General features: G+C 49.6%; 3 protein-coding genes across 4 annotated transcripts in view; 2 read left to right on the forward strand and 1 right to left on the reverse strand.

The window, feature by feature from the left end:
• The first annotated feature begins 1,101 nt into the window (after positions 1–1,101).
• NRBP1 (nuclear receptor binding protein 1) lies at positions 1,102–12,782 on the forward strand. Of its 2 annotated transcripts, none has more exons than XM_039238492.1 (18): positions 1,102–1,466; positions 4,784–5,013; positions 5,179–5,301; positions 5,489–5,590; positions 5,986–6,075; positions 6,217–6,257; positions 6,601–6,695; positions 8,191–8,274; positions 8,465–8,523; positions 8,678–8,776; positions 10,645–10,777; positions 10,986–11,091; positions 11,240–11,290; positions 11,379–11,514; positions 11,716–11,769; positions 11,857–11,920; positions 12,175–12,230; positions 12,318–12,782. In XM_039238492.1, exons 1-18 carry the CDS (start codon positions 1,295–1,297, stop codon positions 12,420–12,422), a joined length of 1,800 nt encoding a protein of 599 aa, XP_039094423.1. In that variant the 5' UTR covers positions 1,102–1,294; the 3' UTR covers positions 12,423–12,782. The 2 variants fall into 2 exon arrangements, with proteins under 2 accessions (XP_039094423.1, XP_039094424.1); XM_039238493.1 differs by lacking the exon at positions 1,102–1,466 and adding an exon at positions 1,950–2,030.
• A 168-nt stretch (positions 12,783–12,950) lies between these two features.
• KRTCAP3 (keratinocyte associated protein 3) lies at positions 12,951–14,571 on the forward strand. The gene is made up of 7 exons (XM_039238494.1): positions 12,951–13,061; positions 13,202–13,386; positions 13,475–13,534; positions 13,699–13,905; positions 14,033–14,167; positions 14,253–14,365; positions 14,484–14,571. The coding sequence occupies exons 1-6, from the start codon at positions 13,034–13,036 to the stop codon at positions 14,358–14,360; spliced, it is 723 nt and encodes a 240-aa protein (XP_039094425.1). The 5' UTR covers positions 12,951–13,033; the 3' UTR covers positions 14,361–14,365; positions 14,484–14,571.
• An 84-nt stretch (positions 14,572–14,655) lies between these two features.
• The window catches only part of IFT172 (intraflagellar transport 172), a 33,372-nt gene continuing 30,951 nt past the window's right edge, over positions 14,656–17,076 (reverse strand). The window contains exons 43-48 of the mRNA XM_039238491.1: positions 16,546–16,641; positions 16,272–16,331; positions 16,089–16,187; positions 15,606–15,759; positions 14,999–15,090; positions 14,656–14,793 (exon numbers count right to left, since the gene is read on the reverse strand). Of these exons, the coding sequence (XP_039094422.1) occupies positions 14,704–14,793; positions 14,999–15,090; positions 15,606–15,759; positions 16,089–16,187; positions 16,272–16,331; positions 16,546–16,641 (591 nt within the window). The 3' untranslated portion in view covers positions 14,656–14,703. The remainder of the gene's footprint in view (positions 14,794–14,998; positions 15,091–15,605; positions 15,760–16,088; positions 16,188–16,271; positions 16,332–16,545; positions 16,642–17,076) is intronic.

The following is a 17,076-nucleotide window of genomic DNA, read 5'->3' on the forward strand; positions in this document are numbered from 1 at the left end:
AAAGGTTAACCTGGACAGTAGGAGGTACATCTTTCCTTTGAAGATTAGAACAAAACGTTTTAACCTCAATTCTTCTGAAATTATATGCTAAATTTGGTGGACAAATGCATGTTTTAAATATCCAAAACAAGAGCCATAACTTGCATCAGATTTCTGAGAGTGTGTGAGCCATCTCAAAGGTAAAAGAAACAAAAAGGATGAAGGATTGGTTTTAAAAATAAGTTATCTTGAGGGGCGCCTGGGTGGCTCAGTCTGTTAAGGCGTTAAAGGCGCTGACTTCAGCTCAGGTCATAATCTCAGTTTGTGAGTTAGAGCCCCACAACAGGCTCTGTGCTGACAGCTTAGAGCCTGGAGCCCGCTCATGCTCTCTCTCTCTCCCCAAAATAAATACATGTTAAAAAATAGTATTTTGAGGCGAAGAGATGAAAAATGAGGGCTTTTGCCACAGTATTCTTCTTTGTATTAAGATTAGAGATTCCACTTAAGGGCAGTGAAATTTCCCAATTATGACATTCCCAAGTTCTGATGATTAATTCATCTTCCTCACTTCGTGTTGTACGTATAATGGCAGAGTTAACTTCTTACCGCTCAGAGCCAGCGTTTAGTTTTCGAAGATCAATGGGTTCACCCAGAATCTATCCTCTTTTCTTTCCACTTCCTTGAAGTCAACCCAAATTCTTTCCAAACATCTTTTCAAGGAAGTCTTTGACAAATCTTACTGTTTGGATGCTACATCTGGCCCCCATCAACTTTTGGTGAATAGTTTAATGCCTCTGTTTCAGTTTTTTGCATTTGTCAACTAGCGTTGAATGGTAATTTCAATTTCTTAGGATCAAATGAGTTATCTGTGAAAATCTCTTGCAAAGTTTGGGCAAATATCTGTGCTATGCAATCACGAAGCGTTAACTATTCATTTTTAGAATGTGTTCAGGGAATTTTTTACAGTTTTTGAAGAACTGGTGTCCTGCGCAGTCTCACCCCCACATAATGAAAGTGGGTGGGCGCTCCTCTCAGATTGAGACTACGTCTCTCGCTCCTTTTGTCTCTTAGTCGGACTAGAACTGTCATGGCGCCTTCAAGAAGAGAGGGAAGGCCGGCCTTTCGCCTAGCAGAATCATCGGAGGCACCTGGACTGGACGAGGGGTGGACACAGAGACCAGCCCCAGTTGAGACAGAACACCCAAAGCCTCCAAGAGGTCTCCGCCGGACAGGCTCAAGAAGAGGAGACCGTGTCCAAGACTGCCTGCGAGCGACCGTCTTCCCAGGGCACCGCCCATCGTGACAACCTCATCCAATGGAAACCCAACGGCAGTGCGGCACCGCCCATCTGTTGGTCTGGACGCCGCGAGGGCGGGGCCCACAGTTCGGTTGCGCTGCGGAGCGCAGCTGTGAGGGAGTCTCTCTGGTCCGCGGCCCCGAACCCGAGCTGGAGCTGAAGCGCAGGCTGCGGGGAGCGGAGTCGGGAGGTGAGCACCGAGGGGAGTGAGCGGGAGGGAGGGGTTCGACGAGACGGCGGAAGGGTCGGCCTCCGCGGCCCAGGGCGCTGGGACCCCGGCAGGCGTGTGTCTGGGGACGGCCCTGCTCGGTCGGCGGCCCAGGCCCGGTCCGCCGGAGCCGAGGGACCGCCTCGGCCCCACGGTCCCCGCTCGGCCCTCCCAGCCTGCCCTGAGTGGCGGCGACCCGGAATTCTGCCGGCGCGGGGCGCGAGGCCCTGGCGTTCGTGTCTAACTGGGGCTGACGAGAGGCGGGGCCGGCGGCGGGGGCGGGGGCGGGGGCGGCGGTGGCGGGCCCCGCGGCCTGCGGAAGCGCAGCGTCGGGGCCGCGCCTGCTGGCGGAGGCCGACGCGCCGACTGCGCGGGGGCGTGGCCTGCGCCCCTGACGGCGCCGCGGGGCTGGCCTTTGATGAGGTGGCCGCCGCTGGCTCCCGGGCTTGCGGGACTGCCCCTGCTCCCTTGCAGACGGCTGGCTGGGCGACCTGTTGGAGCGTGAAGCCATCCCCTGCGCTTCTTGACGTCTGACCAGACCGTCCTGTAGGTCCCAGAGGCCCTCTGGTCTGATCCGGGTGTGGGCAGCCCAGAGGCCTGTGGCCCGAGAGCTGCTGCTGAGGAAGTTGAAATGCAGAGGGGCTGCAGTCCAATAAATGAAAGTCTCCGAGAAAAACTTTGCGCGACGATCTACCCAAGTTACTCTGAAGCGAACACAGTATACTTCTCGGGGTGGCTGGAGGTGGCGAGGAGATTCTCTTTTAGGGGCAGTAAATGGCCTTTTTCCATATGTGATCTCTTAAACCTCTGAACGACTCTGAGACAAAACTTGCAGCGTTTCAAAGATTCTTCATCAGTAAGGGAAGTGATTGGGAGATCTTGGGCATTATCTTCATTTTGCCTGCTGGGGAAAGATTGGGGAGGGAGAAGACCAGCACATTCCAGGGACATGCCTATGACTGGTAAAGGTTTGGCTTTTCTGGTGGTGTTCTACTCTCTGTGCCCTGGGTCTAGAAATTTCCTTAGAGCCCATTGGCTCTACAGGTTTTATTTCCTATTATAATCTAGCTGGAAATTATACTTAGCTGTTCAGATTCAAGATGCATTCTAGAAATATAGCTGCGCTAGAGAGTTATCCATATGAACTTTGTTACCATTTTCTTAGCTACTTTTCAGGGGAACAAAAAGGGAAATGATCTCTAACTTGTTTTTCTTAGATTACTAAGACTTACAGATAGTAGCTTTCTTGGCTGGTTGAATAAAATCTATGATAGGCAGGACCTAGAAAATAACAGGGAAAGGAGTACCTGAGTGGTTCAGTTGGTTAAGTGTCTGAGTCTTGATTTTGGCTGAGGTTATGCATGATCTCACGGTTCGTGGGCTTGAGCCCTGACTTGGACTCCGTGCTGACAATGTGGAGCCTGCTTGGGATTCTCTCTCTCCCTCTCTCTGCCCTTCCCCTGCTTGTGCTATCTCTTTCTCCCTCAAAATAAATAGACATTAAAAAAAACTAACAGGAAAGAATATCTTGCCAGATTTTTCCGTAGTGCTTTGTTGTCCTCTGGTATTTACTAGAATGTCATCTAATAAGAATCTCCTGATTCGGGCAGAGATGGGCAGAAGTGGGTATCCAGGAGTTCTAAAATAAGGGCTTTTCAAAAGAGAAGTGTTGATCAAAGGCTCCTGTATTCTCAACTGACTTAGAGGAGCAGATGTACTTTCCAGGATGTCACTTGTATCCTGGAGCACCCCCTTGAGCCCAGCATACAGGTTTTAACGCCTTCACAGCCTTTGTTTCTAGACATATGGCTTAACATTCAGTGGCGGTTGTCACTGACTGGACATGTTAGTGACATTTAGCTTTTGAGAATTTTTTCTTCCAATAGTCGTGTGCTTTGAAAAAAATGTTATACTGTATAGTACTTTTTTCCGTAACGGCTGTATCTTGAGTTATTTGTACTTGAGAGAAAGTCTCCATCAGATCTAGTATCTGAGAGGGTGGAGCCTTTGAGCCATGTGAATGAAATGAAAGCTGGAAGCTTAAAGTCCTAGACCTTTTTTTTAATTTGTGGCTCCATGAATGTGGGCACTTATTTATTTTATTCACTATTGTGTCTCAAGTACCTAGCTCAGTACGTGGCCTCCATAAGTGCTTAATAAACATTTGTTGAATGAGTGAATGAAAAAAAATGTTGCTAACCAATACCCATTTGCACACTCCCATCACAGAGAAGGTGAAGTCATCAGGAATGAAGTCACTAACCACTGTCAGTCACCTGGCCCAAGGGTAGCCTCAGCATGGACTGGCAGACTTGATCTGTGTATAGAAGAGCTAGATAGTGAATACCAGAATTAGTTCTAGTGGTATAAATCAGCTGAGAGTTTCAGCTAGATAAATTGGCTCAGAGTGCTGCAGGTCAAGCCTTAGGGCTAAATCAGTAGAACATTTTGGGGTCTGGAGTCATCTGTTCTGAACAGGGCCCATGTAGCTAGTTCTTGAACACAGTGGAAATAGGGGCAGATAAGGATTCAAAGGGAAGGCTACTGGGTGAATATTGCTAAGAAGGAATGGTGTCCCTGATTTTGCTATTCATTTGGACCTTACCAAGGAGGAGGGTTTCATTGTCATAAATCTTAGGCTTGCCATTCTTGGGTGGGTCATCTTCAACCAAGATAGCTTCCCTTCTCTAGGGCGCCTGGGTGGCTCTTGTTGGGTAAGCATCCAACTCTTGATTTTGGCTCAGGTCATGATCTCACGGTTTGTGAGTTCAAGCCCCATGTCAGGATGCAAGCTGACAGTGTAGAGCCTGCTTGGGACACTCTCTCTTTCTCAAATAACTAAGCTTTAAAAAAGAAAATATTTAGGGGCGCCTGGGTGGCTTAGTCGGTTAAGCGTCCGACTTTCGCTTAGGTCATGATCTCACGGTTCGTGGGTTCGAGCCCCGCGTCGGGCTCTGTGCTGACTGCCAGCTCGGAGCCTGGAGTCTGTTTCAGAGTCTGTAACTCCCTCTCTCTCTGACCCTCCCCTGCTCACGCTGTCTCTCTCTCTCCTAGAAATAAATAAAACATTTAAAAAAAAAATAAATAAAAAAGAAAATATTTAAAAAAAAGATAATTTCTCTAGACTAAGAGAGTAGTTAATGTTTTATTTTTCAGAAAGGATTAATTTGATTTGGGATTTAAAGGAAACCTGCTTTATTTTCTTTTTATCCCCAGATGAGGTTATTAGGATGAAATCTTTATAGATCTATCCTGACCCACTCTACCTTCTCCCTCCATCTTTGCCCCAACCAATGTAGGCCTGAGTGTTCGTTCCAGCATGTCGGAAGGGGAGTCCCAGACAGTAGTCAGCAGTGGCTCAGACCCCAAGGTAGAATCCTCATCCTCAGCTCCTGGCCTGACGTCAGTGTCACCTCCTGTGACCTCCACGACCTCAGCTGCTTCTCCAGAGGAAGAAGAAGAAAGTGAAGATGAGTCTGAGATCTTGGAAGAGTCACCATGTGGACGCTGGCAGAAGAGGCGAGAAGAGGTAAGGTGGTGGTAGTGTCACTCTTGGGAGAGTGAATTCTGAGAGGTGAGAAGTGGAAGGGGAAAGTCCCAGAGGGCCAGACCAAACTCTTAACAGATGTGTGGAGTATTAAAATGGAGGGCTTATAAGGAAACTCTGATGATTCCTTTTCATTTGAATTCTCAGGTGAATCAACGGAACGTACCAGGTATTGACAGTGCATACCTGGCCATGGATACAGAGGAGGGTGTAGAGGTTGTGTGGAACGAGGTCCAGTTTTCTGAGCGCAAGAACTACAAGCTGCAGGAGGTAGGTAGTGCTGAAAGGATGTAGCCTCTAGGATGTGACCATGCACGTGTTAAAGCGGGATTGGTGTCGGGAAGCTGCTGAGGAGAGTTATTGGGGTTACATCATTTCTGGGGAGGGATGAGGAATGGCTTCTCAGGATTACAGTGATTTCTGAACTCTGTTATTCCACTGTCTCCCCTGCTTTCAGGAAAAGGTCCGTGCTGTGTTTGATAATCTGATTCAGTTGGAACATCTCAACATTGTTAAGTTTCACAAGTATTGGGCTGACATTAAAGAGAACAAGGCCAGGGTAAGAACTTTTTCTTGAGCTCCCTGCAAAGAGCCTAGCTACATTTATTGTTCTTCTTACATTTAGAAATGAAAACAAGGTAGTTTTGAAATGAAAGTGGAATTAGCTGTTGGGCAGATGAGAGTATGGCTTTGCCTACAACGTATGCCTTTTGTCTTGTTATAGATGGGGCAGAAACGAGTGAACTTTTATTTCCTTCCCATAGATCTTACTGTTCAGTAGTTTTCTTTGTCTTGTTAAACCCAAGGAAGTGGTGCTAACAACAATAGGAGGAAAACTGGAAACAGTAGTCACCACCCCCACGTTTCCAAATCGAATATATATGTGGTGTCTCTGTCACCGCATAGGGGACCATTTCTACTGTAAGGTCTTATTTGAGTGCTTTGCCTCCCCAGGTCATTTTTATCACAGAATATATGTCATCTGGGAGTCTTAAGCAATTTCTGAAGAAGACCAAAAAGAACCACAAGACTATGAATGAAAAGGTATGGAGGGAGAGCAGACAAAGCTTTAGGCTGATTTGGGGGCTTTTCAAAAGATTATATTAATTATGAACCTAATCAGGGGAACTGCTTGGAAGGTTGAGAGAGGGGATTACTGCTGACCCTTTGATCAAACTGTTCCAGGCTTGGAAGCGCTGGTGCACTCAGATCCTCTCTGCCCTTAGGTAAGTAGGATCTGGTGTGTTTTCCCCCTATTTCAGATTTTAGGACACTACTCTGCTGTTCTTTTCTGCCTCTGCCCGCTTTTTTGGGTCCTGTACTTTCAAGATTAGGCCCCTTTGGTCTTTTAAAGGGTCTGTTCTAATGCCCTAACCACGATATATCTCCCACCTCTTTCTCCCAGTGCTTATCCAGCTATTTAACTCATCAGGCATAATGGAGATTCAGAGTGTGGGGATTATCTTTGTGGTGACCAGCAGGAGACCAGGCCCTTGCTCCTTTTAACCCTTGGGTTCCCCCTGCCCTTAATTTCCCAGTGGCCCCTCTAACAGCCCAGTGCCCCCACAGCTACCTGCACTCCTGTGACCCCCCCATCATCCATGGGAACCTGACCTGTGACACCATCTTCATCCAGCACAACGGACTCATCAAGATTGGCTCTGGTGAGGGGAGGGAGAGGTTCTGGGCAGGGGAGCCTCGGGAATTTGGGAACCATGGGGGTAAGATGAAAGGAGTGGGGAGAATAGGGCAAAATTCTGAGGTGTGGGCTGGTGGTAAGAGTTAGGACTTTGCTAGGGGTAATTCCCAGGGAGAGGCCAGTCAGTGAGGGGGCAGGGTCTAATCTTACACCTTTTTGGAGGGAAGTGGGTTAATTCAGAGATCTTGATAGGAGGTTGGGAAACGGCAAGAGATGGGTCTAAGATCTGACTTGAGCCCTGGGGCCAGACCCTACCAAAGGAGGTTCCAGGCTGTGCCTGCTGTGAGTGCTTCCATTTGCCGTGTATCTGTGTGCAGTGTATAACATTTCTGTGTGCCGTGTCTGTGTGCGGTTTGTGTGTCCATTTGTCTGGGGCTTGGCTGCTCCATCGCTCACAACTTTTCTCTGTTTTCCTCCCTCCCGCTTACGGGCTGCTCTGTTCCCAACAGTCTTTCATAGGATTTTTGCTAATGGTGAGAGCTCCCTGTTGCCCCACTTGGGGCTCTGTTTGTGCTCCCTCTGCTTCCCTTTGCGGCTGCCCAGTGCATGCAGTCGTGGGAGCAAGCCCTGTTGCCTACCTCCCCTGCCTACTGATGCCTGCTTGGCTTCTCCCTACCAGCCCTCCACCTGCTTGCCCTTCCGTAACTTGCTTGTAACCTGTGGATTCTGCCTGGCTGGCCGCTTATGTCCTGGATTCTTTTTCCCCTTCATCATCAGGCTGGTTCCCTGAATCATACTGTGCTCCCAGACTCTCTGTGATTTGTAGTCATTGTTTATGATCTGAGTGAGTCCAAACTGGGTCCGGCTCTGGTTCCTCGTTCAGCCCTGTGACAGCACTGTTGAGGTATAAGGGAGTAGAGCAGGAGTCCAAATTTTGGTGGATTAAAAGTGAGACCGATTCAAGGGTATTGGTTCAACTATGAGCTGTGTTTGAGTTTCAGTCAGCAAAGGTGGGTAAGAGGGAGGTTGTTTAGTTGGTTGTATGTTAATTCTTCTTCTTCTTCTTTATCCAAGTTCCGAGATCTTTAATTGTTCCAGATTAGGAAGGACTGCCTGGGTTTTATGCTATTTGCAGGGTGGCTGAAAGAACTAGACCAACCATTTTCATGTGTTCAGGGATTAGATATTCCTGAGCTTTGGGAAAGGTGAACAGGTCACAAGCAAAAGTTTTACTTTAGCCTTCGTCGCTCCTTCACCAGCTCCCCCTGTATACTTGTTAGTTTAGTGTGGAGTGTTTGTTGGTTCAGAATTAGGGACTGTAAACGAGAAGCGGTAGACCTGAGAAAAGGGAAGTAGGTGGTATTCATGTTTAGTCTGTGGTTCATGATGGGAAAGGGACGTATTTGCGCCTTGAGGGTTAGAGACTTCAGGAGAGAATTTGGCTTTTGGGGACCTCTCTCTGGAGTGAGACTATGCTTTGTTGATGGTGGTCAGATTGTGGGTATCTCCCCTACTCCCAGTGGCTCCTGACACTATCAACAATCATGTGAAGACTTGTCGGGAAGAGCAGAAGAATCTACACTTCTTTGCACCAGAGTATGGAGGTAAGGCATCTCAGTTTCTCTGCCCTCTCCCTGTTCTCCAGGTTTCCACCTTATAACCTCAGGCACAGAGGTAATATAACTGAATAATCCAGTCCTTCTCTGCTGGCATACAAAAAGTTCTTAAAAGGTATTTCTGCTACCCCCCTGCCCCCATCCTCTGATTCACCAGAACCTTCTCTGTTTCCCCTAGAAGTCACTAATGTGACAACAGCAGTGGACATCTACTCCTTTGGCATGTGTGCACTGGAGGTGAGGAAACCACAAGCAGTGGTGACGGAAAGGGGTCAAATTAGAAGACAGAAGGGGGAAATGGAGGGAAGACAAGTAAGGTCTTGAGGGAGTGATTCTGGAGCACTGAAATTCTCAAGTTTCTGCTTGTCTTCTCTGTTCCCCCTCACTGCAGATGGCAGTGCTGGAAATTCAGGGCAATGGAGAGTCCTCATATGTGCCACAAGAAGCTATCAGCAGTGCCATCCAGCTTCTAGAAGACCCATTACAGAGGGTAAACATCTTCTGGATCACTCTCTCCTTAACAGACTTTGAAACATCTTTAGGTTTTTCTTCCTTTTTATTTACTGGGCATAAGCTCTTTTCTTTTCTTTTTTTTTTTTTTTTTTTTCTTTTCGAGAGAAAACGAGAGAGAGACAGAGCGTGAGCAGGGGAGGGGCAGAGAGAGAGGGAGACACAGAATCCAAAGCAGGCTCCAGGTGCTGAGTTGTCAGCAGAGAGCCCGACGTGGGGATTGAACCCACAAACCACGAGACCATGACCTGAGCTGAAGTCCGACGCCTAGCCAACTGAGCCACCCAGGCGCCCCAAGAATATGCTCTTTTCTAAGAGCAAGAGAACAGAAAGCAGAAAGGACAGGCAAAAGCAGTGAACATTTCCCTAGGTGGTGCCTACCTTGTGTTTTGTACATACACACAGAGGTTAGGGTTTAAGATGGGTAGCACTGGGGGTAAAGGTTGTGTGGTAAAGGTTATATGTTAATTTAGGTGTGTCTACCTAGAAGTAAACTAACTTAGTGGTTATCTCAGGTAATTGGTATATGCTCTTCAGACAACCATCTTGATATTTTAAAAAATTTTTCTTATTTTAATGTTTTATTTCTTTCTGAGAGAGAGACAGAGAGGGAGGGAGACAGCGTGAGCAGGGGAGGGTCAGAGAGAGAGAGACACACAGAATCTGAAACAGGCTCCAGGCTCTGAGCTAGCTGTCAGCACAGAGCCTGACGCGGGGCTCGAACCCACGAACCGTGAGATCATGACCTGCGCCGAAGTTGGATGCTTAACCGACTGAGCCACCCAGGTGCCCTGACAACCATCTTGATATTTTTAAACAAATTGATCAGGGGCGCTGTCTCCCTCTCTCTCTGACCCTTGCCTGCTCACGCTGTGTGTGTGTGTCTCTCTCTGTCTCAGAAACAAATTGTAAAAAACATTAAAAAATTAAAAAACAAAAAACAAAAAACCCCAAACGGATCAGTTTGAACTAAATTCATTATTTTGCATTTTATATTTATATATAGTTTTAGGTAGGGAAAGTGCCCTGAAAAAAACAGCTAAGATTTAAAGGGTATAAGGTTATGGATCAGTAGATAGGGTATAGTAAGTAAAGGCTGGACAGGAAGGTCCAAACAGGAATAGTTTGTAAATCATTAGACAGTGTGACAGGAAGAGTAGTGTGAAGTCCTGACGCTAGTGTTCAGCATTAGGTTGGGTCATTCAAGTAACAGTTTAGGTATCTGACCTTGCTGGCCTTCACGTTTCTAAGTAGGAAAAGCAGGTTGATTGTCATGGGACCTAGGGGAGGTGGGATGGGGTGGGGTGAGCCTTGCAGAAAGCCAGTGAACTTAATAGATGATTATAGGGGACAAAGGAAATTGTAGGGCTGGGAAATAAAGGAATTTAATAAGTGACTAATGAATTTAATATGTGATTGTAGGAGACAAAGGAAATTGTAGGGCTGGGAAGTAAAAAGATGGTGAGTATCATTGGTCACAACAGATAGGATTGGAAACAGAAGGTTTGGTGAGAGTTGAAGAGGAGTGAGTGGGCAGTGTGTGGGCTAATAGAGAAGTAGGAAATAAGGAAAAAGAATTCGTTAAGTTTGAATAGTAAGGGAAAGAGGAAGCTTGTGGTTGGAGAACAGAAAGATAATTAAAACCAGAAAGACAGTGAACAATAGCTTTCATGTTAATACCTTAGAATTTTCAGAGCCCTTTCAGATACATTTAATAGTCTGCTTCCTCAGTCTGTGCAGACCACCTAGTATGTACAAAGTCTGTGCTAAGTATAGTGAGGGAGATAAAGATGAACACAGTGGGCTGGTTGCCAGATGTCTGTTCTACTTCCTTGTTCCTTTTTCTAGGAGTTCATTCAAAAGTGCCTGCATTCTGAGCCTGCTCGCAGACCAACAGCCAGAGAACTTCTGTTCCACCCAGCACTGTTTGAAGTGCCCTCACTCAAACTCCTTGCTGCCCACTGCATTGTGGGACACCAACGTGAGTCCCCTTGGCCCTGCTAGGAATTTTCTTTTCTTTTTTTTTTTTTTTTTTCCTGCTAGGAATTTTCTTCCCATCTGGAGCCTTAATAACTATCACTAGCACGCTCTTTTCTCTTCCCTTTCCAAAGGAATTTTTTACCCTCCCAGGACCCCTGACATTAATCTGACTATCCCTCTATAACTTCCCATTTCATTATGCCTTCCAGACATGATCCCAGAGAATGCTCTGGAGGAGATCACAAAAAACATGGATACCAGTGCTGTACTGGCTGAAATCCCTGCAGGACCAGGAAGAGAACCAGTTCAGACTTTGTGAGTAACTAACCGAGAGGGTCTGAAAGGGACAGATTGGTCACTGCCACCCTGAGGGTTCTGTTAACTGTCCATTCTTTGGTAATTGTTGAAACTGCTGTTTTCTTATTTCCTTCCTTTCACCTGCTTTCTCTCTTTGCTCCTGCAGGTACTCTCAGTCACCAGCTCTGGAATTGGATAAATTCCTCGAAGATGTCAGGTGAGAGGAAAGGCTTGCTTGAGGAAGCCTGAGTGGGTGTCCTGAGCCATTCACAGAGCCCATGTGACCTGTCTTGATCTCCCTCCAGGAATGGGATCTACCCCCTGACAGCCTTTGGGCTACCTCGGCCCCAGCAGCCACAGCAGGAGGAGGTGACATCACCTGTTGTGCCCCCCTCTGTCAAGACTCCAACACCTGAACCAGCTGAGGTGGAGACCCGCAAGGTGGGGCTTTGTGGGTGTGGAGGTCTCTGTGGTCATGGTGGAAGGGAGAGAGGACATGTTAAATACGGCTTTGTCCTTTAGAGAAAAGACTGTTTCTGCTTTCTAGCAAGCTTGTCCTGTGGACTGGAAAGCCTTCCAGCTGTTGGGGGTTTTCATTGACTGGTGTCTGCTGTAGTGACCCTGTCTGTGCCCTCTCCCTAGGTGGTGCTGATGCAGTGCAACATCGAGTCAGTGGAGGAGGGAGTCAAACACCATGTAAGGCTCAGGGCCAGGGCTGCAGAGGGCTGGGCGGACAGGTGGTGGAGAAGAGGTTCTTCATATTTTGACTGTCTTGTTCTCCAGCTGACGCTTCTTCTGAAGCTGGAGGACAAACTCAACCGGCACCTGAGCTGTGACCTGATGCCAAGTGAGTGTCTCCTTTCCCTCAGAGGATGAGTCTTTGAGCCTCATCTGTGAGAGGCATTCGCAGGGGTGGGGAAGGTTACCAGGCAGGAGCACATTTGATGTGTGGAACGGGTGTCTTAAACAGCTCCTAAAACTGGAGCATGGGTCCTACAGCTTTGCTTGTGGTGCTCTCTCCCAGCCGGGGGTAACCCCGTTGGAAGGGCTCTGGGCCCCTTGCTCCCACACGGTGCTCACCCTCTCCCGTTTCTCTGTCAGATGAGAACATCCCTGAGTTGGCAGCGGAGCTGGTGCAGCTGGGCTTCATTAGCGAGGTGAGCTTTCTGCCTTCGGCCGCCCTGGCTGCCTCCAATCTCCTCTCCTCTCCTCTCGCCCCGTCTCACCGAGCTCTTCTCCCCCAGGCTGACCAGAGCCGACTGACTTCTCTGCTAGAGGAGACCCTGAACAAGTTCAATTTTGCCAGGAACAGCACCCTCAACTCAGCCGCTGTCACCGTCTCCTCTTAGAGCTCACTCGGGCCAGGCCCCTAATCAGAGCTGTGGCCGTCGCTAGATGTGCAACAGCCTTCCTGCCCCTTCCCCCCAGTCAGTATTACCCTGTGAAGCCCCTTCTCTCCTTTATTATTCAGGAGGGCTTTGGGGCTCCCTGGTTCTGAGCATCACCCTCCCTCTTCCCCCCTCTTCCTCCCCTCTGCACTTTGTTTACTTGTTTTGCACAGACGTGGGCCTGGGCCTTCTCAGCAGCCGCCTTCTAGTTGGGGGCTAGTAGCTGATCTGCCGGCTCCCGCCCAGCCTGTGTGGAAGGAGGCCCACGGGCGCTGGGGGAGCTGAATTCTACAATCCCGCTGGGGCGGACGGGGCGGGAGAGAAGGGTGGTGCTGCAGTGGTGGCCCTGGGGGGCCATTCGATTCGCCTCAGTTGCTGCTGTAATAAAAGTCTACTTTTTGCTACAAGCGTCATGTGTGTGTGCGCCTTTCCCGCTAGGGGGCGCGAGCTCGGAGCCCCGCCCGGGGCGTGGGGTTGGGCCTACAGGTGGCAGGCGGGCGGAACTGGCCGGGGAGCGAGGGAGGGGCCGGGGCCAGGTAGAGCTGCCCTGCGGCGGGGCGCGGAGGGCCGGGATGAGGTGCTGCCGCCTCTGCAGATTCGGTAACTTCCGGCCCCGGTCTCGGTGCCCTGCGTCTGCCGACGACCCACCCTTCGGCCCCTCGTTCCCTGGGGGGGCGGCCACGAGGGGCCCTCCGGTTCCTTTCCCGGCTCAGGCCTGCCCCCTCCCCCGTGCTTTGCAGACGCGGCCCGCGGCCCCCGGCGGCTTATGCGCGTGGGCCTCGCGCTGATCCTGGTGGGCCACGTGAACCTGCTCCTGGGGGCCGTGCTGCACGGCACCGTCCTGCGACACGTGGCCAATCCCCGCGGCGCCGTCACCCCGGAGTACACCACGGCCAATGTCATCTCCGTGGGCTCGGGGCTGCTGGTGAGCGCGGCGGGGGGGGCGGGGCCGCGGGCGTGAGGGAGGGGGCGGGGCGGAGAGAGGCGCGGGCCTCAGGCATTGTGTCTTCCAGAGTGTTTCCGTGGGACTTGTGGCCCTCTTGGCATCCAGGAACCTTCTGCGCCCAGGACTGGTGAGGGGATTTTTGGAGCTTTAATGAGGTCTCGAGTCAGGGAAATGATTGGCCCCGACTCAGCTTCACCTTCAGTTGGGAGGAGGAGCCTCAAATAGAGAAACCGAGGTGTCTGAGCGGCGGGAGAGTCGCAGCTACTCACCCTGATCTTCTGCCCCCACCAGCACTGGGCTCTCCTGGCGCTAGCTCTGGCGAACCTGCTCTTATCTGCTGCCTGCTCCCTGGGCGTCCTCCTTGCTGTGTCACTTACTGTGGCCAACGGTGGCCGCCGTCTTATTGCTGACTGCCATCCAGGACTGCTGGATCCTTTGCTACCGATGGACCAGGGGCCTGGACGCACCGACTGCCCCTTTGACCCCACAAGAATCTATGTGAGTGCGTGCTTTTTTGCAGGCTTTTTTGCAGTCTAGAGGGCTTTGGTCCTGCCTTTTCAACCACCCCTACTTGCCTCCTGCCCTGCTCCCTCTCAGTGCCTCACGCTCCCTCTTCACCTTTTAGGACACAGCCTTGGCTCTCTGGATCCCTTCTTTAGTCATGTCTGCTGGAGAGGCCGCTCTATCTGGTTACTGCTGTGTGGCTGCACTCACCTTACGTGGGGTCGGGCCCTGCAGGAAGGAAGGGCTTCAGGAGCAGGTAAAGAAGATGAACAGGAAGGGCTCATTCAAAACAGACTGCCTGTAATTCAGGGCAGGAGTACTAATTCCATCCTCCCCTGTAGCTGGAGGAACTGACAGAGTTTGAACTTCCTAAGTGTAAAAGACAGGAAAATGAGCAGCTACTGGATCAAAATCAAGAAATCCAGTCATCACACAAAAGCTGGGCCTAGGACAGGTAATCTGTGGACTGTGGCCTGGGAAGGGGGAGAGGCAGGGAACCACTCTTAGAACTGGGTCAAGTTCTTTGCCAGGCTGCTTGCCCTCTGACCCAGGTTCTCCCTTCTGTGGAACAGGTGTGGATCCAGAGGCTCAGTACACAAGGTTTTCCACTGACCCCCAGGATCACATAAACAGTTATAATAAAATAATTCTTTTCTTCTACTTGATTTTGATTCCTCTTGGGGGTTAAAGGTCTCTGGGCTGATACTGGAGATGACCTTGATCGAAGAACACAGTGGCCTGGACTCTGTTATCTACAAGACTTTAATGAGGGAGAGAACCCAGTTCTAACAGTTACTGAAAGGAAAAGCTGGTGCTGGGTAGCCCTCCACACCACTGACTAATGAATTTCAGCACATCCTGGCACAATGGGCTGTGGGAGGTCTGTGGACAGAAAAACAGGAGGAACTCATTAGTGCTAAGGAAAAGCATTCCTTCTATTAAGAAAATCAACCCTATCTTAGTATGGGAAGCAGTGTTCAGGGCCTGCACCTGCCCTGTTGACATTCCCATCCACCCTTCTAGTGGTTTCCTATTTTCCTTCAGTGCTGTTAGCCCTGCCCTGACCCTTCAAGTCTCCCTCTCTAACCTTGATCGCCATAAGGAACTTATTCCAGTTATCCTTGTTAGCTGCCTTCCCTGGCCGCTTAAATTCAATTTTGTTCCTCAGAATGGGGTATCCTGTAGGAGAAGAAAAAAAGATGAACTGGCATTTGAGGGAGAAAACAAAGAACAATTTAGGAGCAGGAAGTAGAATGTTCGGAACACCTGAGCAGCTCAACTGGTTGAGCACCCGACTCTTGATTTTGGTTCAGGTCATGATTCCAGGGTCATGGGTTGAGCCCCGTGTCAGGCTCCATGCTGACCATGGAGCCTGTTTAAGATTCTCTTTCTCCCTCTCCCTCTGCTCTTCTCCCCTGCTCATACTCTCTCTCAAAAAAAACAAACAAACAAGTTCTTCTGCCACATTTACTGAATCAGAGTAAAATACTTAAAAAAATTTTTTTAAATGTTTATGTTTTGAGAGACAAAGCACGAGCAGGGGAGGGGCAGAGAGAGAGAGGGAGACACAGAATCTGAAGCAGGCTCCAGACTCTGAGCTGTCAGCACGGAGCCCGAAGAATACTGTCTTGAACCTGCTGTTTGCCCCTCCTTTCCACCCACCACAGAACGCTGGGTGCTATAGGGTGCTGTACCTGTAATGAGGCAGGGCAGTGCCCGAACTCCAGTGCTCGCCGCCAGCAGGGAAGCCTCATAGGCACCGCGCTCATCCCGAGGCAGAACCTGCTCCAGCCGCTGGTCCATTGAGACTGTGAGTACCCAGTCTCGAACCTCTTCTCTCTGAGCCTCCTAGGAAGGACAGGGGGCAGCAGCCTTTTCAGCACCAGCCTCCACAGCAGCAAGTGGAAGGCGGTGAGTGGGGAGTTTTACTAAGCTGTTGTTCCATGCATCACCTTTAACCCATACGTGATCCTTCTTGGATGGGGTTCGTGGTCATCACCTTAGTTTTTTTCCTCTGCTACTACTTTCACTAAAGGAACAGTGAGGGCTGAAGCCCTTCCAAAGATGTTGCTAACTGATGGTCATTATAAAGACTAGCAGGGCCAGAGTAACGTGTCCTCCATTCACAACATCCTAACACCAGTGAGGCCTCCCGTTCTCCAATCTTGTATCCTTACCGGTACATGCTGCTTGGCTGGGAGTGGCACTTCAAAGGGAATGTCTGTATCTTGAAAGTCAGAGTGGTCAAGGGCATCCAGAGTCCCTTCTTCGATCGCCTGTGGCAGAGTGGGCAACCATGAGATAGACGCAGCTTGTGACAGGCCAAACCTCCCACCCTCTGGGCACAACTCTATGCTCACATCAGTCAGATCCAGAAAGCGGTTGAGGAAGATGAATGCCATGTTCTCCCAGCCAACTGCCTGCAGCAGAAAAAAGTTGCAAGTGGGAGCGAGCAGCTGGGCTCAGATGCTGCTTTTCCAGGATGCAGGGGGAGGAGTTCAGGAAGTCACAGGAAAACGATATCCCCCATAACATCAGCCCCGCACTCTGCTCTACCTGAGCAGACGGGTAGTCTACCTTCTGACTTTTGATTTCCTTAATTCCTCGGCCACACCCTTCCTTGTCCCAGCTCACCTTGGCAGCAGTGCCAGCTTCATAGAAGGCCTTGTCTGCAGGTAATAGCTGGGTGTGGCGTAAGAGCGAAACAGAAAGCCTGGCAGCCACAGTTTCCTATAGAGTAAAGTCAAAACATTATGATCCTGGAATGGTAGTGACTGAGCTACCAGGCCAGTGACCTTATAATTAAGGCAGAACCAGAAAACCAATAATCCATATTAAATTGCACTGGATCTCAAGTGGTTCTGGGTCTTAGTTTTTTGTTTTTTCTTCATACACACAAGAGAACCAGGCCTAGATGATTTCTATCATTCAGGTACACACAATAAATCTACAGTACACTATCCAGAGAAAGCCAAAGGTATGTGTATATTGTAAGAGATCAATACAGAAGTTGTGGGATTTGAATGTTTAAGCATAATGAAGGTGGAGCTGTGTGGGCAGAGAGCCCCGAGAAAGTCAAGGGAGGAGTCAGGAAGAAAAGCATCTTAGCAAGGGTTAAAGACTTCTTTATGGGGCGCCTGGCTGGCTCAGTTGGTTGAGCATCCT

The sequence above is a fragment of the Hyaena hyaena genome, unplaced genomic scaffold, assembly GCF_003009895.1.
Source record: "Hyaena hyaena isolate Hyena2069 unplaced genomic scaffold, ASM300989v1 scaffold_140, whole genome shotgun sequence".
Taxonomy (NCBI): domain Eukaryota; kingdom Metazoa; phylum Chordata; class Mammalia; order Carnivora; family Hyaenidae; genus Hyaena; species Hyaena hyaena.

Coding starts and splice junctions, on each gene's coding strand:
- NRBP1 (XM_039238492.1), top strand. CDS start 1,295: ATGGAAACCCAACGGCAGTGCGGCACCGCCCATCTGTTGGTCTGGACG. Junction 1,467..4,783: donor GCGGGGAGCGGAGTCGGGAG/GTGAGCACCGAG, acceptor CAACCAATGTAG/GCCTGAGTGTTCGTTCCAGC. Junction 5,302..5,488: donor AGAACTACAAGCTGCAGGAG/GTAGGTAGTGCT, acceptor CCCTGCTTTCAG/GAAAAGGTCCGTGCTGTGTT.
- KRTCAP3 (XM_039238494.1), top strand. CDS start 13,034: ATGAGGTGCTGCCGCCTCTGCAGATTCG. Junction 13,062..13,201: donor CTGCCGCCTCTGCAGATTCG/GTAACTTCCGGC, acceptor CGTGCTTTGCAG/ACGCGGCCCGCGGCCCCCGG. Junction 13,906..14,032: donor TTGACCCCACAAGAATCTAT/GTGAGTGCGTGC, acceptor TTCACCTTTTAG/GACACAGCCTTGGCTCTCTG.